This window comes from Acomys minous (assembly GCF_964271855.1).
Source record: "Acomys minous genome assembly, chromosome: 14".
In the NCBI taxonomy this organism is placed as follows: Eukaryota; Metazoa; Chordata; class Mammalia; order Rodentia; family Muridae; genus Acomys; species Acomys minous.
The window spans coordinates 105,889,924-105,913,274 of record NC_140496.1 but is presented as its reverse complement, the minus strand read 5'-3'; the positions used below and the strand labels follow the sequence as shown (position 1 = coordinate 105,913,274).

Here is a 23,351-nt window from a genome sequence, read left to right as displayed (position 1 = left end):
CTGGCTGTCCTAGAATTCCCTCTGTAGTCCAGGATGGCCTCGATCTCATGGAGATCCACCTGCCTCTGCCTCCCAAGTGCTGGGATTAAAGGCGTGCGCCACCACGCCCGGCCCTCACACTCTTCTTTACATTTTTCTTTGCATTCTTCTTTATAATTGAGTGTGTGTGTGTGTGTGTGTGTGTGTGTGTGTGTGTGTGTGTGTGTATGCATATGTATGTGTTTTTGCACACATACTGATACACACACACACACATATATATATACTACATATATACACACATTCAATATGTGTATATATACATACACACACATATATACACACACATTGCATAGAGCTTTATTCAACTGTAAAGAATGCAATTATAATGTTTGAAGAAAAATGGATACAACCTATCTATGGTTGTATGATTATCTATATCACATTAAGTGAAAGAAGCCAGACTCAGACAGACACTGCACATTTTTCTCATATGTATCATATATTCTCATAAATATATCATATGTATATCCTAGACTGTATGTGATGTGCGGGGGCATATATGGTGACATAAGTATATGTCAGGAAAGTAAAAACGAGACTGGGAAAAGAAAGGGACCTTAGGGACCTTACAGGACAGGGACTGTATGAGGAGTTAACATATGTGATGTAACTGAAATATCTCTACAAAACCCAGCAGGATGCACAGCAACCAGGAAGATGCTGCTGTGAAATGACTGTTGTGGCTTCAGCTGTTTGCTGGTCCCTGGAGGGGGAAGTGAATGGAACGGGAACAAATGTTTCAGATTTGTTACTGATGTTGGCTGGGTGCAGACTATTGTGATCATTACGTGGAAACAGATGGCCAATTATGCAAAAAGCTTCTATCTGCTGCTTTTTTTCCTCAAATAACTAAATGAGCAATCCAGGAGAGAGAGAGAGAGAGAGAGAGAGAGAGAGAGAGAGAGAGAGAGAGAGAGAGAGAGAGAGACAGACAGAGAGAGAGACAGAGAGAGAGAGACAGAGAGAGAGAGACAGAGAGAGAGAGACAGAGAGACAGAGAGAGAGAGAGAGAGGGAGGGAGGGAGGGGGAGAGAGAGAGAGAGAGAGACAGAGAGAGAGAGACACAGAGAGAGAGAGTGACAGAGAGAGAGAGACAGAGAGACAAAGACAGACAGAGACAGAGACACAGAGAGAGAGAGAGAGAGAGAGAGAGAGAGAGAGAGAGAGAGAGAGACAGAGACAGACAGAGACAGACACCAAGACCGAGACAGACAGAGACAGAGACACACATACACACACACACACAGAGAGAGAGAGAGAGAGAGAGAGAGAGAGAGAGAGAGAGAGAGAGAGAATATCACTGAATCTAAAAGGCTGGTTAACTCATCACATAAATGAAGGACATTAGTTCAGAAAAGCAAACACCAATATTTCATCTTTTATTTGATGTGTGTATGCGGAAGGGGTGGGGGATGTGTCCACATGTGCACGTGTGAGTGTGTGTATATGTGGGTGGTATTTTTGTGGGGGTGATGCATGTGTGTATGTGTGTGCAGTGCATGTAAGTGTTTACAGTGTACAGGTTTGGTTCATACACATGAGTGTGTGTGTACTTGCAATGATATTTGAATACAGAGCAGACTGTGGGGTACCTGCCTCTGTTCTCGGCCTTATTTCCTTGAGACAAAGTCGTTCACTGAATCGGACCCTCCTCATTGCAGCTAGGCTGACTGGGTGAGTCTTGGCCTGTCTTTGACCCACAACATTGGGCTCACAGACATACTCAACCGTACTCAGCTTTTTACATGTGTATTGATTTGAACTCATGTCTTCACATGTGTATGGGCTCCCTTAACCACTCAGCTATTTCCCCAACCCCTAAAGCATTTTTTAAAATATTCAGGTTACATAAAGGAGTTGAGTCACTGAGGCTGTAGCTCAGAAGCTCTTGAGCATGGTTCTACATTTTGCTGAGGAGGCGTTTTGAATATTTAGTACTGTAACTGTTCAGCAAGGAGTGGGTGGCATGCTATGTTTTCTTAAGTACTCCCTGTGAGGAGCGACTGTGGAGCAGGCGGTGCGTTTGAATGAGGTTAGAAGCTTGTACACCCAGAACCCAGAGACTCGGGCTCAGCCTCTTTATGGGGTTCAGGAGCTATTCCCACGGTCTTGACTCTGCCGGTCCACTGTCTCCCTCACTGGAAGTGCTTGTGACCAGGGTGTTGCAGACTTTTAAAAATACTTTGGAATATTTGCATATGCATAATGAAATCTTTGGGGTATGGAACCTAATCCTAAACAGTAAACTAACTTCTGTTTCATATACACTTTCAAAATATTTCATTATTTACTTTGAAGTAAAAACAATCACTGTTCTTTTCACGGCATTCGTTCCCATCTCCAGAGCCTCTCCGGCTCGTTACGCTGTCTCAGTCCCATCTCACTGTAAGCCTAACCCCGAGTGCCAGGGTTACAGATAAACACCCTTGCGCCTGACTTTTGATAAAGTGGCTTCCAGAGACGGGACTCGGGCCATCAGGTTTGGGTGGCTTTTACCCACTGAGCTACGTCCCCATGCCTTGTTCCTGCCACTCCGCTTCTCCTTTATAGGCAGACTCTTTCAGAGCTGCTGTCCCTAATGGGATGCAGTTAGTGTCCCATTCGATGCTCAGAACCCTCCACGGCTTCTAGTCACTTAGAAGAAGAGCCGGAGCGCCGTGATGGACTCCAGACCCTGAGATCTCCGTGTCATTGTTCCTCCTGCCCCTGCCAGTCTGGCTGTGTAGCTCTTCCTTGACAGCCGGAGGCCCCTGAGGGCTTTTTCACTGACTGTTGGCTTTGGCAGGCTTCTTCCTGCAGCAGGCTCTTCCCCTCGGCAGATATCCTCTTGGCAAGGCTGACCCTGACCTTCGCCTCTTAGTGCACAGCACCCCCTAATCACTGCGTGCTCAATTTTCCTCCGCTGCATCCTCCCGTCCTACCTACACTGCCTTTCTTTCTGTCCTGTGCCCCTAACAGAACAAAAGCTCTGCAGGGCCTACAGCTTCTGTTGTCTTTGTTTACTGGCACAACTCCAAGGACCTAGAACTGCACCTGACCTGGAACATCCTTGGAAACTGTTTTGTCTCATGTAGTTTTTGAGTCAGGTGCTATGCTTGAGTCAGTTTGCTATCCTCAAACTCCCAGAAATCCTTTTCCCTCAGCCTCATGAGGGCTGGGTTACAGATGTGCCCCACCATGCCTACTTTATGTGGTGTTGGGGACTGAATCTAGGGTTTTGTGCCTGCTGGGCAAACACTCTACCAAGTGAACTATATCCCCAGCCTCGTGGTCTTATATTTATTGTTAAATGTTTGTTGAATAAAAGAGTCTTCACAAATTTAATATTTCTAATTCTGTATCATTGGCATTAAATCTTTATTTAATGCTTAAATGTACTGATGCTTAATGTAGACATAATTTTTTGTAATGAATGAAATAGGAGTGACTGCCCTCAGTGAGGAAAATGAGGACCATCATGTCATTAACATTTTATTCATTTTCAATTTAATTCAAGTGTGTGTGTGTGTGTGTGTGTGTGTGTGTGTGTGTGTGTGTGTGTGTGACAAGCAATGAGCACGTGGGTGCACACATAGCTTTCTGTGTACATACTGAGGCAGAGGGAGATGTTGGGTATTTTCTTTTATTGATTTCTGTCTCTTGCCTTGAGTCATGGTGTCTCACTGAACTGGAAGCTTACCTTTTTGGCTAAGCCAACTGGCCACCCAACTTCCAGGATCTGCCTATCTCTGCTTTCCAGTGCTAGTCTTACAAGCGTGCATAGCCAAGTCCAAATTAAGATTCAAAGCAAATTTGCATGCTTGCATATCTTCCTTTAACATAAAACATTTCATATGTGTTTAAGGTGTAAAACACAGACAGTATGTACACACATGCACATAAACAGTGTGATTACTGCCGTGAAGATAATTAACAAACCCATCTTATAACTGGTGACATTTGCAGCTGTTTGCAACAAAGTCAGTTCCTCCATGAGTTTCCGCATATGGGGAACTGCCTTATGAGGCTTCTCAAAAGCATCTTCCCTTTCTGACTCTTTGGCACCAGCACCGAGCTCCTGTGGAAATCAATACCGTGTGTGTCTGTGGCAACTCTGGAGAACACAAGATGGCCTTCAGTCTTTACCATATCCCAGTGACACAGATAACTGGTAGGTTGAACTGCTATTGACCAGAGTCACACATGTGAACTCTGGGAAGACTGAGGGAGCTGGGATTCACAGCCGTGTAGGGAGCTCCCACACCCCAAGAACAGAAACCAGAATGCTATAAGAATGCAGGGGACGGGTGCTGGGGATTTGGAATTAAAGTTACTATTGATTTTTGAGGACAACGCAGTAATGACAGCAGAGTGTGAGGGAGAAAGCCAGTCGGCACCCAGGAGGTTAGGCTGGCGCTTGAGGTAGCCTTGGCAGCCCGCTGTTGTGCAGAACAGGCATCCAGAGTGTGGATGTTGGGTAAAATCCCCACAAGACTGTACAGCGCTCCTCAATAAACAGCTCTTCTAAGGTGCATGGTGGTACCTTTGGCCCCATTTCCGGAGCATGCACAGGGCAGACCCAGATCACTACACAGGAAACCTAAACCCTTTCTTCCTTCATTTCTTCCATTCTTTCTTTCTTTTTTCCTCTTTCATTTCCATTTGCTTCTGATTTAAATTTTTATTTATTCTTTGACAACTTTATATGTATATATTGTGTATTTTGGTCAGATCCCCCATTACCCTGTCTTTGAACCCCTCCTTTCCTGCAAGCCCCTCCTCCTTGATATCCTTTTTCATTTTGACCCAGTGAGGTCAGTTAGGGTTGCTTGCATGGAGCGTGAGTGTGGAGTTATTACAGGAGCGTCGGAGACTTACCAGCAGCTACACTATTGAAAAATGACTCTCCTCCTCTGGCATCCGTTAATTCCCAATATCTCTTTGCTTAGCCAAATTCTGCTGTGTGTGTGTATGTGTGTGTGTGTGTGTGTGTGTGTGTGTAAGAGGGGCTGGGAATTGAACTCAGAATCTTGTACAAACTAAGCATGTTCTCTACTTATGAAATAGAGCCTCCACAGCCCCCCTTTCTTTTGAAAAAAATTTTTGTGTGCCGACACCTATGTGTGCATATATGTATGTATGACGAGAGGTCAGCCTCAGGTGATGGTCCTCAGGGACTGCCCACTTTGTTTTTTGAGATAGGCTCTGTTACTAACCTGGAGCCAGGTAGCCTGGACAGTGACTGAGCCCCAGGACCTACCTGTCTCCACTGCCCTGGAATGGTTCTCAATTTTATTTGCATTTATTTATGTGTGTCAGTGTGTTGCCTGTCTGTCTGTCTGTACACTGTGTGCGTGCAGACGCCTGTAGAGGCCAGCAGATGGTGTTAGGACCTGTAAAACTGGGCTTACAGGTGGTTCTCAGCTGCTCAAGGTGGCTGCCAGGAACCAGAGTCCTCTGCAAGAGCAGCAAGTGCCCTAACCACTGAACTGTCTCTCCAGTGCACACGGCTCCCAGAGCCCAATGGGATAGCAATCCGCTCTTCATGCTTACATGGCAAGTGCTTTCCTGTCTCTCCAGAGCCCCAAGCCCATCTTCCTGGCACCTTATCAGGACCCCAAAGCTCCTCTTGGATGCAGTCTCCAGGCAGTGTTCTCCCTTGTGGTTTCTTGGCTAGCATGTCTGAGTGTCAGGGTACAGTGTGGGTAGGCCAGGGCCCTCTCATGCCTGTGGCTCCTGGATTCAGCTCTACCCCACCTGCAGCGTCCTGTGCTGTAGGCAGGTAAAGACTGAAGTCCTTCAGAAGAGGAGCTGGCCAAGGTGAGCATTCTGAGACGTCTTGAATTAAGGGAAGATAAGGGTTAGGTCACCAGGAGCATGGTGTGTGCTGTTCTCTGGTCCCTGCATGCATTGTCATCTCCTTTATCTGGAAGGTTTCCCTCTGCTGTTTCCTATTAGCCTGTGCCTTCGCTGGAGGATGCAGACCACCCCAAGCATTCCCTCCGTCTACCTCAGGACTGAATTGCATGCCTCTGCCCAAGCGTCCATAACGATTGTCAGCCTGTTGACTGGTGATCTCTCCTCCATGACTCAAAGAGCTACTCTGGGCGGAGACCAACATTGGGATACAGTTAAAGGTTTATAATGTTAAGGTTTTTATTATGGAACCTTTCCTTTACATGCAGAACCGAGAGGGCAATATAATTTATTCCGGTGCCTAGCGCCAGCAGCTGTCGAACATCTGCCAACGTTTCTTCCTGTCATCCTCCACTAAAAGAGTTTTTGTTGTTAAAGGAGCATAAGTAGAAGGAAGCACACGAGACAAGTGCTGCGTACAATGGAGGCGTCGAGCACTCTTGGAGGCAGGAGTGAAAGGAGACGGAGCCCATCCCGAAGACCCTTCAGTGTGCTCTTTCCCACTTGCTCCCAAGACGACCACTGCCTTGGGTCTCATGGCAACGAGTCTCACAGAGCTTTATAGTTCTTTTTTTCTTTTTTTAATCTTTATAATTTTTTTTTTCAAGACAGGGTTTCTCAGCGTAGCCTTGGCTGTCCTGGAACTCACTACGTGGAGCAAGCTGGCCTCGAACTCACAGTGATCCTCCTGCCTCTGCTTCCCAAGTGCTGGGATTAAAGGTGTGTGCCACCACGCCCAGCCGATCTTTATAATTTTTAAAAATTACGTATGAGTAAGTGTATGTGTGTCACGTGTGTGCGGGTATGGAGACAGCTGGAAGAGGGCATTGGATCTCCTGGAACTGGAGTTACAGAGGATCGTTGTGAGCGGCCATGTGGGTGCTGGGAACTGCACCTGGGCTTCTGCAAGAGCAGCCAGAGCTCCAAACTGCGGAGCACTCTCTCCAGCACTGGTATTTATAACGTTGTCACTTTGGTATACCTCCCCATCCTTTGTCCCATGTGGCCCTAAACTACATCTGTAACCAAGAAAGACCCTCAACTTCTTATATCTTTATATTACCTTTATTTGTTTGTATGTAGCATGCGCTGCTATGAAATGGTTGTGGAGACCAGAGGGCAGCATACGGGAAGTGGCTCTCTTCTTCCACCTCGTAGATCCTGGAACCGAACTTACAGCATCAGGTTTGGTGACAGGCACCTTTTCCCTTTAAGCCAGCTTTTGGTTTTCTGACCTTCCTGAATTTGGGGATTGATACACGACTGTGCCGCCAAACCCAGTTTATGAACCCTAGTGTCAGGTGTCAGGGATTCATGTGTGCTGGGTAGAGGTAATGTATACAGCTATGTGGTTAGCAGCCCGCCCCCCTTACTTTAAAAGCAAGCCTGGTTAGAAACGTACTGAACATGTGCTCTATCCAGTTGCTAATGGCGGAAGAGGAGTGGATCTAAGAAAGAGACAGAGGCCGGGGAGGGGATGACACTGTGAGCATATGGTGTCCCAACAGTTTTACTGATGCTCAAAGAACTACTACTGCGTCATCAAAGAGGAGTCTGTGTGTCTCCCCAGAAGGTTTCTTGACTCTTTCTGTTGTTTTTCTGTTTCCTGAGGATAAACGCCTGAGTTAGCCAAGGGTGTTCCTTGAAATCAATTATTCAGAGAGAAGTAACTAATTAACAAATACCTTTGGGCTAGATGCTTGCTGACCCAGAGAGGAGATAGGCAGGCGAAGAGAGAGGTAGCTTCTCTGGGTTAGGATACAAATAAACAAACCTTGGCCACCACCTTAGGAACTGCACCTTGTATGTGATGTGCTCTGTGTGTGTGTGTGTGTGTGTGTGTGTGTGTGTGTGTGTGTGTGTGTGTGTGTGTAATGTGTAATTGGAAGTCAAAGCTTGGACTTGGCTGACACCAGTGAGATCTTGCAGGTATTCTGGTTATCTGAAAAATAGGAAAGGACTTTAGAATTGTGAGTGGCAGCATGTTCACTTTTCAGAAGTGTATCTGGCTGGGCATGGTGGTGCACGCCTTTAATCCCAGCACTCGGGAGGCAGAGGCAGGTGTATAGATGGGAGTTCGAGTCCAGCCTGGTCTACAAAGTGAGTCCAGGACAGCAAAGACTACACAGAGAAACCGTGTCTCAAAAACCAAACCAAACCAAACAGAAGTGTATCTGGCCGTCTGTCAGAGGCTGAGTGGGTTAAGAACTCAAGCATTGAGAAAGCATCTATGTCATGTGTATAAACATCTCCCTGGAGATAAAGCCTTGTAGAGCAACAGGTCCAACAGTTTTTATTTGCTGGCTGACATCCAGAATCCACATGCCAGTTTGTAAAAGTCACAGGTTCCTAAGTTACGGTGTTAAAGTGGCCTTGGAGGGATACACAGTATCAGAGTTAAGGCGCCAGTGATTCTGTGTCATTGTTACAATGATTCACACGTCCATGTATAGCTTTCATGTAGTGGTGGCTGTTTATTTGGTGTTAGCACCATTTCCTTCATGAGCCATGGCCAGTTCTCCCTTGTGACACGAGCTCATGTTCTGGTCGTGTGTAGGCTGTTCCCCATCCTGTTCCTTCCATCTCTTTCTGTATTCTTTGTGTTTCCCACTTCCTAGCTTGACCTTCCTGTCTCTGTAAACATGTGTGGGAGAAGGGGAATTCACAGTAAGAAAGAGGAACATAACTGCTGTTGAATGCCCAGTGTACTCGCAACATGAGCTATCTTGGCTAAAGTGATGACTCCATCAAACCCTCTAGAAATCACCACGACCCACAGCAGAGGCAACTGGAGCCCACAGTGCAGGTGGGATATGTGAGACAGCGCAGGGCAGCGTCTTTGATCCCAAGTGTCTGTCCAATTCCAGAGTGCAAGTCCTCTCTCCCCTTTCTCTCCAACTGACACAAGGTCTTGGTACGTAGTTAGGCTTGACTGGGAATCTCTGCGTAGCCCAAACTGGTCTCGAAATCACCAGCCTCCTCCTGCATGCTTTCCTTCAATGTTCTTTCCTTTACATATGATTTTGTTGTCGGTTTGTTTTGTTTGTTTTTGAGACAGGGTTTCTCTGTGTAGCCTTGGCTGTCCTAGACTCATTTTTGTAGACCAGGCTAACCTAAAACTCACAGATTTCCACCTGCCTCTGCCTCCTAAGTGCTGAGAATAAAGGTGTGTACCGCCACAGCCCGGCCCATATAATTTTTTTAAAGACAGGGTCCTTCGATGTAGTTCTGGCCATCCTATAGTCCGTGAGGTAGACCATAATGTCTACCTGTCTCTGCCTCCAAAGTGCTGGTATTAAAGGTGTGTGTCGTCATACCTGGCTCCAGACAAATGGTTCTTAGCTTTAACCTTAAACTCATCTAAACATGTGATACCATCATTACCACTCTGAAATAAAATTTTAAACATCCTCTATCTATATGTGCAATTTAAAACATGATATATTAGTTAACCATAGTATTAGAGAGAAACAAATATATTTTTAATATACAGACTAACTAGAAGACACAATGAAGGAGTCAGGTGTTTGTATCTCCATGTAGGAAAAAATGGATTTTAGCATAATAACAATAGAATGATACCCCACTGAATGTTGATATATTCCCCCCCCCCCACACCTTCCTTTTTTTTTTTTTTTTTTTTTTTAAAGATAAGGTCTCACCCTGAGCCTTATGATATGGCCCAGGCTAGCTGGGTTGAGCTTGTGGTAATTCAGTGTAAGCCTCCCAAATGCTGGGATTACAGGTATGGGCCACTTTTTTTTTTGTCTTCATGTGCACCCTTTAAAGTTTTTAAATGTCTGACTCAACTATTGGGTTGTGGGGTGTGTGTGTGTGTGTGTGTGTGTGTGTGTGTGTGTGTGTGTGTATGTGTAGTATGTGTGTAGGTATGTGTGTACATGCATGCGTGCATATTGAGGTCAGAGGGCAACTTTCAGGAGTTGGTTCTCTTTCCACTGTGGCTTCTTGGGACTGAACTCAGGTTCTCGGGGTTGTAAAGCATGTGCTTTTACCTGGTGAACCTTCTTGCTGGCTTATGACTTTTTAAACTTTCATTTTATTTTATGTGTTTTGCCTGCATGCACGCATAGGTGTTTGTCTGGTATTGGAAGGTGCCAGAAGAAGATTTTGAGTGGCAGATGTGAGCTACCATGTGGATGCTGAGACTTGAACCCAGGCTCCAGAAGAGCAGCCAGTGCTATTCACTTGTAAGCCATTACTCCAGCCGCCCATGGAAACTTAAAACAGAGAAGGGCCAAGTGGTACTTGTGAACACTCAAAATTACTGCATCAAAGCAACACCAGTTGACTGACATATTTGCTAAGAAGTCAAGTAACATGGGCAGCATTCTTGCTAGGGACTTCATTGTCTTAAAGGAAGGATTTTGGTAACATTGTGTATAAAACAAATGGGTCTTTGGTTTGCATGGCCACTGCAGTGCAGAGACTCAGAGTAGAGAATATTTACTTCACTTATAATAGAGTTATAGCCTAGGCTTAAGTAATTATTTCCCACCTTTTCAGCATGAGTATCCAGTAGGACACCTGAAAATTATTGGGGATATTTCCCAACTCCTCACCAAGCCAGGCACTTCATATGAAATCACTGAGCCCTTCCCAACCTCCTGCAAACACCAGTGTTGCTTGATCATAGCTGACCAAGACCTCACACAGGCCACACCTATTTCCTCAGAAATTGGTGCCACCCAGCCCTGCCCTAGTGTTGTATCCTGGCTGCAGATGATGCTGGAAGCAGAAAGCCAGGCAAGCACAGAGCCACGGTCCCAGCTCTTACCGTGGTATACAGAGTAGAGCATGTGGTTGCCATGTCTCAAGGTGTCACAGGCTACTGTGGCTTTGGACAGGTTTACAAGGTTCGTGACAGGTGGGGAGTCAGCATGGTGCAACAGAACCCTGTAGGCTCTGAGGTCAGATGAAAGGTGGGATTTGCAAAGGTATTTCTTTGTGTATTGTTGCTAAAAATACCACACAGTAGCCAGGTGTGGTGGCACGTGCCTGTAGTCCCAGTGCTCAGGGAGGCAGAGGCAGGAAGATCTCTGAGTTCGAGGCTAGCCTGGTCTACAAAGCGAGTCCTGGAAAGCCAGGGCTACACAGGGAAACCTGTCTCAAAAACAAACAAGCAAACAGCAAGAAGACCAAAAAGAAAATGTTCTGGTAAACATGTTCATCAGTCAGAGCGCATTTCATTCTTCTCATGTTCATTAAGTCTCCTGGATCTGGGGCATTATGTTCTCATCACAGCCCAGAAGGCCAAACGCGGGTGTCTAGGGATGGGTTTTGGTGGCAGAACATAGAATAATTCAAGTAGTCTCTCCCCCAGCACCCGAGTCAGTTTTCCTTTATTCTTAATTAAAAGTTACCAGTATTGTTGTTGCTGTTATTGTGGTGTGTGTGTGTGTGTGTGTGTGTGTGTGTGTGTGTGTGTGTGTCTGTGTCTGTCTGTCTGTCTGTCTGTCTGTCTATCTGTCTGTCAATGGCTCTGACCTCCCACTTGGTTGAGGAAGGTTTCTCCCACTGTCCCAGCTGCACTCGCTATCCCAAGCTATCTGGACCTGGGCAATTCTCCTGCCTCTGCCCCTTGTTTTGCTCTTGGAGAGCTGAGTTTCAAGTGCCCACTGCCAAACGGCTTTCTTCACAGGGCTCTAGGGACCAGGCTCAGGGTATCAGGCTCAGACTGCAAGACCCTTTTGCATTGAGCCATCTCACCAGAATTGCATTTTTTAATACATGTTTTCTCAGTTTTAATGTACTAACATAGGACCATGTCTGTTGGTTTTCTTAAGAGGAATGCGACCACACCCAAATAATTCAGAGAGCAAAAGAAGTTGTGTGATCAAGGATAACCTGGGACTACATTAACCTAAGGATAAACAAATTGTCTGAGGGCAGAGGAGAAGGTGATAGGAGGTGAAGAAATATGTTCTACATTGGCAGTGGAGAAACAGCAGGATTGCCCCCCCCATGCCAGCCTCAGGGCAGTGAGAGGGTTATTACACACCACAGGCTTCTGAGGAGGCCTGGGGGAAGGGAGTGTGAATGGTCGTAAAAATAGAAGGAGGTAGCATAGAGTCAGTACTCAGCCCGGTGCCAGGGGCCTGGTACGCTTCGTCCTGGCTCTGGTGTGGTGACACATTGTTGGGAGTTGAACACGAACCCTGTAGCAGCCTGCCAGCCTTTTGAGAAGACTTCGGATCCTGCTAGGTCCCCTCTCCTCCTCCAAATGCTCTGCCTGTCCCAGTACCAGGGATCTCACAGGCCGAATAGACATGATGGTGGCAAGCCAAGGGTGGGAAGAAACTCTGTGGTGGGAACGTGGAACAGGGAGCAAGCTTAACCAACTCCCAGCACAGAACCCTTTACTTAGGCCTGTGACCTACCCATGCAAAGTCCTGTCAACTCTCTCACCTTTCCACAATCTCTGGTCCTACAGATCCATATCTCTATAGCTAGAAGAGGGTCAAAATTGAGCAACTGCCTGGGCATGGTGGCACATGCCTTTAATCCCTGCACTCGGGAGACAGAGACAGGCAGATTGCTGTGAGTTCAAGGCCAGCCTAGTCTACTAAGTGAGCCCAAGATAGCCAACACAGACAGAGAAACCCTGTCTAGAAAAAGGAAAGCAAAGCAAAACAAAACAAAACAAGCGAAAAAACAACTGAGCAACTCCAACCCAGCAGAAACTCAAGTGTGTGTTCAGATTTGTTGGTGACTGAAAGTTTACTTCACAGATCTCATCACATACTTATTATGTTGATAAGTCATCTCACTGTATCTGGATGTGAATGAATGATCCAGTCTCTCCGAGCCTGTCTGTGCTTTCCCCCACCTTCTGCATCAAGGAGGAAGAAACTTTGTGGAAGATAATTAGTTCAGAAAGCTGGAAACTAAAGCATCGCTTGATTTATAATGTCTTAAAATTGGCAGGTACCTTACGTTACTTGGAGGGGCAAGCCCAGTCATCTCCTCTCTCTGCAGGGACATCCTGGGAGAGGGCCATGTCTTACTTGTTGGGTTAGTGTCTGGGTCATGTCCACACAGACAAGATGAAAACCCATGCCCTCTTAACCTTCTCTTGTGTTCCAAGAACTGCTTTGTGGTTTTGACTTTCTTAGATACACAGCTCCCTTGACTAGACTTCATAGCAGAAAAATGTGTTATTCTGGGAAATCATTTGGTGGTTTAAAAATATGGCTTTGGCTTTCATATTTCTGATAGAATTCTTTTGTCATACTATTTTAGCCACTAGAAACACTGGGGGATGCGGTTGTGCTGGTGAAGGCTCGCATGGTGACTCACTTTTTACTTAAGGTTTGCTGCTGCTGACCTATGGAGGCTAATTTAGAAGTGATTCATTTATAGAAAGTTCTACCCTGTTCGAGGCAGGACTTTCTACGATATCCTCATGAAGGTCTAAATAAAGCATGCAGTGTCATGTTTCTAAATGTCTGTCTCGTTGCCAGTTTTGTATCTTTTCTAAGCTGAGAAGCTGTTTGTAGTGACTACAGGTATTAAGGCACTTTATTTAAAGCAATACTAGAGTTTGTGTAAGTATGTTGTATTGTAAAAATACTGGGCTTGAGATTTTGGAATGGCTATGTTTGTAATACAATAAACAAATGTAAACAATTTAAAATGACCAGAAACATTTTTTTAAAAACCCCAATTACATAATTCAAATTGAGCAATCAAGCTTTGCTGGTGTTTGGACATTTGTTAAAATATCTAATGTGACTTTCAGAGCCAATTAGAAGAAATTCCTTTTGGAAGCTGTCCTATCCCTTTAGGAACTGGATAGTTTACTACACAATCTATTTCATTCCACACAGCATAAAATGTGCGGTCTCTGATTTATAGAACTTTCTCTTTGAAGACTCAATTCATATTAGCACCACAGATAAAGCATTATGGGTTAGAAGAAAGCCACAGAAGTCTCAGCTCGTCGTGTTACGACTTCGACAAATCACAGCTCAGAAGGATTAGCTGTTGTGGCTGTTGTTGCATTAAGGAAGTGGCAGGGACTTGGATGACCCCACACGCACAAGTTAGATCTCAGAGAAGCATCAGAGGCAAGAAACGGGAGCCGGTCAGTCATGGCAGGAGTCCTGGACAAGATCTCAGTTTTCTCTCTAGGCCGTTCTTTTCTTTCTTTTTTTTTTAAATTTTATTTTTTAAATTTTATTATTCAGATCACATCCTGCTTGTTATCCCCTCACTTGTATCTTCCCATTCCCCCCTCCCTCCCTCTTTCACCCTATTCTCCCCTAGGTCTGTGACAGAAGGGGACCTCCTCCCCCACCATATGATCACAGCCTGTCAGGTCTCATCTTGGTAGCCTGCTTCGCCTTCCTCTGAGTGCTGCCAGGTCTCCCCACGAAGGGGGAAGTGGTCAAATATGGGGCACCAGAGTTCATGTCAGAGTCAGTCCTCACTCTGCACACAACTGTGGAGAATGCGCTGTCCATTAGCTAGATCTAAATAGGGGTCAAGGTTTACTGCATACATTGTCCTTGGTTGGTACAACAGTTTGTGCAGGCCCTGCCCCCACCCCCCCAGATCCGCCAGCCTTGATGGTCTCCTTGTGGGGTTCCTGGATCCTCGGGGTCCTTCTATCTCCCCATTCTCCCATACCACTTTCACCTGGAGTCCCAATACCGAGTCCCAGCTTATTTTCTAAGAGGAAAAGCAGATGAAAAGGCGAGGGTGGAGTTCAGTGGTCGCATGTTCCTAAAGATCACCTGGGAGGCGGCATGTGACTGGTATAGCACCTGTGGGAGTCAGAGGGCGCCTTTCAGCAGCTGATGCTCTCATCTTGCCTTGAGGCAGGCCTCTCGTGCTTCTGCCCAGGTGCTGTCCATGTGAGCTTCTTCTGGAGTTCCCTGTTTGCCTCTCACCTCCTCGTAGGAGTGCTGGGATTCTAGAGGCAAGCAACTACGTCTGGCTTCCTGTGTGGGTTCTGGAGACTGAACTCATGTTGTCAGGCTTGTATGTCAAGCACCTTCCTTCCCCACCCCATCCACCACCCCACCCCCCCCACCCCCCCACCCCCTACCCCCCCCTCCTACCCTAACGGCCACCTGACTGGCCCTGGAGCATGTTCTTCTCACGCTTGGGATCCTGAACTAAAACAGACAAGCAAACGCACACACCTGTAGGTTGCACATCTCTTACTGGAAAGGCTTAGATGTGTTTTGGATTCAGTTTCATTTTGGATTTTGAAATATTTGTACATTTAACACAAAGGTGGTTTATAAATGTTTTAAATTCATATACATAGATAGAAGATAATGGTGCATATTACTTTTAAAAGTAATTTTGGGCAGAAAACAAAATTTCATGGTATAGACTATCCCACAGTATACGAGGTACAACACATTTTGGATTGTGGAACATTCTGAGTTTAGACTCTCAAATTAGTGCTGTGCAACCTGAATGACACTGCTAATTGGAGCTGTTGTAACTTCAAGCGTACAAGTAGCTGGTACCCATAATTCATCAGTGTCTCTTGTAGGTAATACTGATTTTCTTTTATCTTTTCAGACTTCTATCTCCTCAGCATGCCGTTTTCAGTGTGTTGGCTGAAGTAGCCATTGGTAGCCACTGTGCTTTAGTGGGTGGGAACCTACATTGAAACAGTGTATACCTCACCCCAGCATCAGCATAGCTAAAAAATAGTTTTGAGTTATATCAGTTTTGTGACTTAACATGTTTACGCTTTGGGGATGTGATGGTTTAATGGCCCCTGAAGGCTCATATATTTGAATACTTAGTCACCATGGAATAAAACTGAAAGGATTAGAAGAATTAGGAGGTGTGGCCGAGTTGGAGGCAGTGTGTCTGTTGGGGTAGGGCCCTGAGGTTTCGAAAGCTCACACCAAACCCAGTTTCTCTCTGCTTTTGGATCAGGATTCAGGATGTAGCTCTCCGCTGCTTCTCCAGCAGCATGCCACATGCAGCCATGGGGCCTGACGTGATGATAATGGACCAAAGTGTGAGCCAGACCCAACTAAATGCTTCCTTCCAGAAGAGTTGCTTTGGCTGTGGTGTCTCTTCACAGCAATAGAACAGTGACTAAGACATGGGGGATCATACAGCAAAAGACACCGCTTTTTTTTTTTTTTTTTTTTTTTTTTTAGATAGGGTCATCAGACAGTCTTGGCTGGCCCATAGCTCACTATATAGATCAGCCTTTGAAACTCAGGAAATACGGACAGCCCAGGGTTGGAAGGATGGCTCAGTGGTTAGTAATGCTTGCTGCTCTTTCAGAGGATCAGACTTCAGATCCCAGCCTCCATATCAGGTAGTTCACAGCCACCTGTAACTCCAACTCCAGGGAAATCAAACACCTCTAGTCACCTTGAACACTTACACTCAGATGTATATACACCCCAGACATATACACATATGCATAGATAAAAATAAAATAAAATTGAAAAAAAAATGACTAGGTCAAACCTTGTCATTAACAAAATAAGCACAACCCGAATGGTTTTCTTATGTGTAATGATGGGGTGACAATCCCCACATGAGAGTGGGGGCCATTACTTGCCTTATTTTGTATTCAATTTCCCTTTTTTATTTTCTACAATAACGTTGACTGATATTGCTGCAATTCTTACTTGAGATTAGAGGAATAAAGAAACCAAGGTTCCTGGGGAAACTGAGATAGAGGAAAGCAGTTGCATGAGGAATTTTAGCATTGCTACTGTAGATAACTGTTTCAGTTGCTCACAATTAAAGCCACGCCCACAAGAGCAGGGGTGTCTCTGACTCTTTCCTGTTCTTGGGCCTCTTTTCCTCCTGAGGAGTTGCCTTGTCCAGCCTTGATAAGAGGGTTTGTGTCTAGTGTTACTGTATCTTGTTTTTTTGTGTTTGGTTGTTGTCTCTTGGAGGCCTCCTACTTTCTGAAGAGAAACCTAGGGGTGTGGATCAGGAGGAGGGGGAAGGAGAGGGGAACCGGGAGGAGCAGAGGAGGGGAAGCTGTAGTCTGGATGTAGTGTATGACAGAAGAATCTATTTTCAATAATCCATGTCCAATAATGCGCTCCTAGGTGCACAAACCATGACTTCTTCTTCTTCTTCTTTTTTTTTTTTAATAATATTGTTGGAATACTAGAATCTTCAGCCAGCGTAGTTCCTGTTTAAGGAAACTATCACACAAAAAGAGATCTGGAAATGAATTTCCTGGAGTTTTAAAAATAATCTGGATGTGTTTGGGGTATTTGTTCATGTGTCTGTGAGCCAGAACACCTCCCGAAGCACTAGAGACAAATGTTTATTCTGTGCATCCACAAAGTATCTTAGTAGACTGTATAATGGTGCCACTTTAGCAAACGTGGCACTGGTGTATGGTGCAGGCTCTACACTGAAGCTTTTGCTGTCCCAGCCAGATGACTTTCAGGATTGATAGTAACAAGTATGTGGAAGGAATTTAAAAACCCTGGGAAGGTAGCAATTAAGGTATAAATACACAGTATGAATGCTGTCCATGAATTATCTTTGAGTTTAAAAATCTGGATAGTGGGGCTGGAGAGATGGCTTAGAGGGTAAGAGCACTGTCTGTTCTTCCAAGGTCCTGAGTTCAGTTCCCAGCAAGCACATGGTGGCTCACAGCCATCTATAATGAGATCTGGTGCTCTCTTCTGGCAGGCAGGTACACATGGGGGCAGAGTACTGTATAAATAATAAATAAATAAAATCTTTAAAAAAGAAAAAAGAGAGAAGACCCCTGAATGGTGTGATGTGTTAGTCAGCGTTGTGTAGAGGAGCAGAACTGTAAGAACTTTGGACATGAGCATAGGGGGTTTATTAGCGCGGCTCACAGGCGTGGACCAGCTAGTCCACAATGGCTGTCTCCCAGGGCAAGTCTAAGAACCCACCAATTGTTCAGCCCATGTGGCTGGATGTCTCAGCTGGTCTTCAGTGTCTGCTGGAATCCCAGAGAAGTAGGCTCTAATGCCAGTGACATGAAAGCAGGGGGTGGGGGGTGGGGGGGGGGCTAGTAGGCACCAGCAGAAGCTGTGGCCCAGATTCTGACCCCAAGTGCTATAGATTCAAGGTGGGTCTTGGACCTCAAATAATGTAGCTAACTAAGTCTCCCTCACAGGTATGCCTGGCAGCTTGTAGTCAAGCCCGTAACCAGCAGTGGCCATTACATACGATTTACGGGGGAAATTAAACTTATCTTGGTCATGAATTTTAAAAACGAGCAGAACCTAACTTCTTTTCTACCCAGATCCTGTAGTTTCAGGAGTTTTCACACGTAGCTGTAGATATTATTCAGGAAATGCCTGTCTTATGGGAACAGTTGTGCAAGACTCACCGTTAGAACTTGTTGGTTTGTACAGTTCTTTTTATGAATAGTCGCTTACTGAATTTTGTAAGAACTCTGGATGTAGCGATGCCATCCAGGCCTCAGGGTCTCACTATGTAGCTCAGGCTAGTCCAGAACTCACAGAGGTCTCCCTGCCTCTGCATCCTGGGTGTTGGGATTAAAGACATGTACCATCATACTAGGTTTCTCCATTTCTTTTTAAAAATGTGGTGATACACACCTTTAATCCCAGCACTGGAGAGGCAGAGGCAGGTGGATCGCTGCGAGTTTGAGGCCAGCCTACAAAATGAGTCTAGGATAGCCAAGGCTACACAGAGAAACCCTGTCTCAAAAAAAAAAAAAAAAAAAAAAGAAAAGAAAAAAGAAAAAAAAGTAAACAGTTGTATTTGTATTTGTTAGTTGTTGACATGCAATTTATTCCTAAAATATTTCACCCACTATTCATATTGTTACCCCTCTCCTGTGCTGGGCACTGAACCTATTAGAAACAATTGTCCTGGTATTTTATTAGGAGTACATGAGCCAAGCAGGAGTGGCTCCACAAGGCAGTTTCTCTTTGTAAAAAGCCTGTACATGAGCCAGGTCTGGTGGCGCACGCCTTTAATCCCAGCACTTGGGAGGTGGAGACAGGTGGATCACCGTGAGTTCGAGGCCAGCCTGTACACGACCCAACTAGACTAGCAAGCAATGGGGAGGGAGGTTGCTTGGCTTCTGGCTTCTATTCTGATGAAGCAGGCTGCTCCAGGCTCAAGTTCTAGAAACACAGGGAAGGTGGCTTTAGTATAAGCAAAAGTTTTAGCAGTTGGAGATTTATGGGATATTAGCCCTTGGTGGACTAGCCACCTTTGATAGAAAAAAAAGTTTTGTTTTTGTTTTTGTTTCATAAACCCACAGCTTGTTTCACTCTAGGCAAGAGGCCCTCCATGGAGCTATTCCCTTAGCTTCACCTCCATTGCTATTTTGAAGCACTATGATGTCAAAGAAAGAAAAATTTCCTTTATTTAAAATGATACGTTTACTGGCTTTTATTTGCATTTTCATCATTGTGTGTGTCACTCCCATGCATATGCATCTTGTGGACCTTCAGGAATAGAATCTTATATTTCACAGGTGTGAGCAACTGGTCACTTTGAAGTTGATGAGAATTGAAGTCAGATTCTTGGCTTTGACAAGTGATGACACTGTGACTTTAAGCAAATTAATTTATCTTGCTAAATCTCCATTTCCTGTTTGTGATAACAATGTGTTTATACAGTCATTTTGAGTGTTAAATGAGAGAGCGGATATAAAGAAGTTAGCATAGGGTCTCGTCTTCAGAAATATTCATACTTGTCTGAGGGTCACATTTCACAATGTTGCCTCAAACTCTACCTACCTGCCAACAAACTCATTCACTCTATGTCAGGGACTCTTACATCATAAATTGAGGACTTTTTTGTTCAATAAGTATTTATTGAACAAGTTCGTTAACAGTCATAGGGTTTTCTTGAAGAAGACTGAGCTAAACGGCTTCTTTCTTTTTGCAGATCTTATTTTGTACTTTAAACACACCGAAAATCGACATGGAAAAGCTCCTAGGAGGGCAGCTGGGTCTTGAAGATTTCATATTTGCCCATGTGAAAGGAATAAAAAAGGAAGTGAACGTCTATAAGTCAGAGGACTTGCTTGGCCTCACCATCACAGACAACGGCGTTGGCTATGCTTTCATTAAGGTAGGGTTTTGGAAAACAATCACATGGTGACCCAATTAAGAAACTCTACCATTACACAGAGAAGCCCTGTCTCGGGGGAAAAAAGAAAGAAAGAAAGAAAGAAAGAAAGAAAATCTACCAGGTCAAAGAGTTAGAAATTTTCTTCTGGGAGAGCTAGCTAGCTCAGCTGGGCTTCACAAATGGGTATTTCACTTTTATTTTTAAAAATGCTTGAAGATAGCATAAAAACAAACAAACAAACAAACAAAAAACCCAAAAAACCCCAAAACTTCTTGAAATTCTTCCCTTTGCTTTCCATGTCCTCTACAGTTTAGAACATCTTGACAGGAGGCCCGGCCCTAGTTCCTTCTCCTTACTCACGGAAGCTGGCCTGCTTATGCAGCTTCAGGACTTCCTGGATGGTGTCTAGTGATTTAATGCTACTTCTAACTCTGCAGATTTCAGATTTCTTTAAAACCGTTCTTCAGAACTATCTCAAGAAGGCAATTCTTCTGTTTGAGTACAAAAAGGATAGTACAGAGTTGTAAAGATAAGAAATTTAAAATAGTGTAAAACTAAGAAAAGCCAAGCAAGAATTCTGCTGCAATGAGTACAGCCATCCCCCTCGTGTGTGTGTGTGTGTGTGTGTGTGTGTGTGTGTGTGTGCGCACGCGCACACACGTGTGTGTACTCATTTATGTATGTGTGTATGTGTGTGTGTGTGTGTGTGTGTGTTGTACACAAATGGTTGATTCAGGAACCCCTGTGCATGCAAAAGTCTGTGCCTGTTCAAGTGTATAATACAAATAACATAGCATTTGTGTATGACCTGTGTACACCTTCCCGGACAGCTTAAGTCATCTCTAGATCACTTGTGACATCTATATAAATAGTTATTGTATCATGTTGCTTAGAGACCAAGGAAACATCTGTAGCCGTCCAGTCAGACACAATTGTTGGATGTTCTCTTGAGGCAGTATCTTGCTATGTAGCCCAGGCTGTCCACAAATGCCTGGGCTTGGTTGATTCTCTTGGTTGATTCAGCCTCAGGGTTGGCTGCCTTAATAGCAGCTGGCTTACTGCTTATCAAACACTAGTCAGCCTGCATACATTTTCATTTCACCATCACAATAATTCTACTTTGGTTTATTTTATCTTAATTTCATGTGCATGGTGGTGGTTGTGGCATGTCAAATGTTTGTGTCCATGTGGGTGTGCACACGTGCATGTGGCCATGTGCGTATGTGCTCATGTGTGTGGAGCCCAGAGTGATGCTGGGTGTCTTCTTCAGTCATTTATCTCATTTTTTTGAGACTGCGTCTTTCACCAAATCTAGTGCCCACTGATTAGTTAGGCTGGCTGTCACGTGAGTGTTAGGGACTGCCTGTCCCCACCTCCCCACTGCTGGAATTGGAGACGCTTGCCTGGTTCTTTATGTGGCTGCTAGAGGTCTAACCTCGGGTACTCAGGGTTGCACAGCAAGCACTTTGCCCCCTGGTCTAACCTCGGGTACTCAGGGTTGCACAGCAAGCACTTTGCCCCCTGGCCCATCTCCCTTTCTCACAGCAATCTTATTTCTATCAGCATGATGTCTTTTTTATTTTGATTTTGTGTTGCAGTATGGTACATCTTTTAACATGTACAGTTAGATGAACATGCACTTACCAATGCTGGTAGAGTGGTGTAAATCCATAGGAATCGCATTTCTGCGGCCCCCTAAGGCTCCTTTGTGCCCCCTTCCTGTTGACACCTGCCCTGAAAACGGCATCTGCTGCCATTTGCTTCTTGAAGTGTATAGAACTGTGCATCGTGCATTGTGCTACCTCTGCCTTTGTGTGTCTTTGCACTCTGTCCTTGGCGGGCAATGCTACCAACCCCCGCTTTGTCACACAAAGACAGGATGAGGATGGCTAAACAGCTTGGCCAAAATTATACAGCAGGGCAGGATCAGGATTTGAACTCGGGAGCCAGGCCTTCTATGCACTAAGAATCAGTGCTAGGCTTTGTGCAGCACAGCAGGTTATGCCTTTCTTTCCGGTTGCCCTGTCCTCAGTACAGAAACAGTCGCAGGGAGGTTATCTTAGCTGTCCGTGCTACCTAACTGCCCGCTTGATGAACGGTTATTTTTAGCTCTGTGGAAGACAGGAATGCACTGGAGGGTGAGTGGGTGACCAAATGGAAAACCCTGGAGTTGGGAAAGTCATGCGGGACAGTCCAGGGCAAGTTCAGGACACTAGGTACAAGCAGCAGAGCCGGCCTGCTGTCTGCAGAGGAGGGCTCGGTAGTTTCGCAAACGTGGGCGGATACGTTAGCCGTTAGCCTCTGACGTCCAAAGCTGCTGTCTTTTTCTTTCTTTTCTTTTTTTAAATGTCTTGTCAAACATGTGCCTGCCTCAGAGTACTAGTCACTAGCCCTTTGGGGACAGAGGGCATAGTAAGAAATGAGAAAGCCACTGGTGTACTTTAAAATACAGATGATGTAAATTTGATAAATTGGATAATTTCAAAACTGAAAATATTACAGTGATAATATAAATAGCTTTTATATACAATTTACCTAAATGTCTAGTTTTTAATCATTTGTTGATTTGCCGTGTTTTCATATACATTTATGTCTATATTTGTATCTATATTCATCTTTTTCCCTCCTAACTACTTCAGAGTGTGATTACTAAGAACAGAAGTTTTCTTTATATCGCACATAACCATAGTACAGTTATAAAATTGAGAAGAACTGAACATTGATTTGATAGTTCAGTGGGTAGAGTACTTGTCTTGCAAGCGCAAAGTTGTGGGTTCTAATCCCAGCACAGTATAAAACTTGGCATTGCGCGCACACCTGTAATCCCAGCGCTCAGATGGTAAAGGCAGAGTGATTGGAAGTTCAAGGTGATGCCAGCCTTGTTTGAGCCCTTGTCAAAGGGTTGGGACCCATAGCTTGAGAACCACTGCTGTAGGGAGATCTTCGGGGTATATTCTTGGTTAATGATTGATGGAGTGCCTAGACTGCCGTCTGCACTGCCAACCCTGACCAAGTGGTCCTGGGTTTTATAAAAAAGCAGGCTGAAGCCAGGCATGGTGGTACATGCCTTTAATCCCAGCACTTGGGAGTCAGAGGCAGGCAGATCACTGTGGGTTCGAGGCCAGCCTGGTCTACAAAGCAAGCTCAAGACAGCCAAGGTGACACAAAGAAACCCTGTCTCAACAAACAAACAAGCCAGGAGAGCAATCCAGTAAGCAAAACTCCTCCATGGTTTCTGTTTCACTTCCTGGTGCCTGGTTCTTGACTCAAGTTTCTTCCTTGGTTCCCCTTAATGGACTGTGACCCAGGAAAAGTAGGCAAAATTAGCCCCCCACCCCTTCTCTCCCTCT

General features: G+C 45.0%; 1 protein-coding gene across 2 annotated transcripts in view; it reads left to right on the top strand.

Annotated features, from left to right (window-relative positions):
- GIPC2 (GIPC PDZ domain containing family member 2) overlaps positions 1-23,351 on the top strand; it is a 57,169-nt gene that overhangs the window by 4,789 nt on the left and 29,029 nt on the right. Inside the window, exons 1-2 of one of the 2 annotated variants that reach the window (XM_084755784.1) lie at positions 17,563-17,604; positions 19,816-20,001. In XM_084755784.1, the coding sequence (XP_084611910.1) occupies positions 17,578-17,604; positions 19,816-20,001 (213 nt within the window). In that variant the 5' untranslated portion in view covers positions 17,563-17,577. Of the gene's footprint in view, positions 1-17,562; positions 17,605-19,815; positions 20,002-23,351 lie in introns of those variants that run through there. The other variant, XM_084755783.1, reaches the window with a different exon arrangement.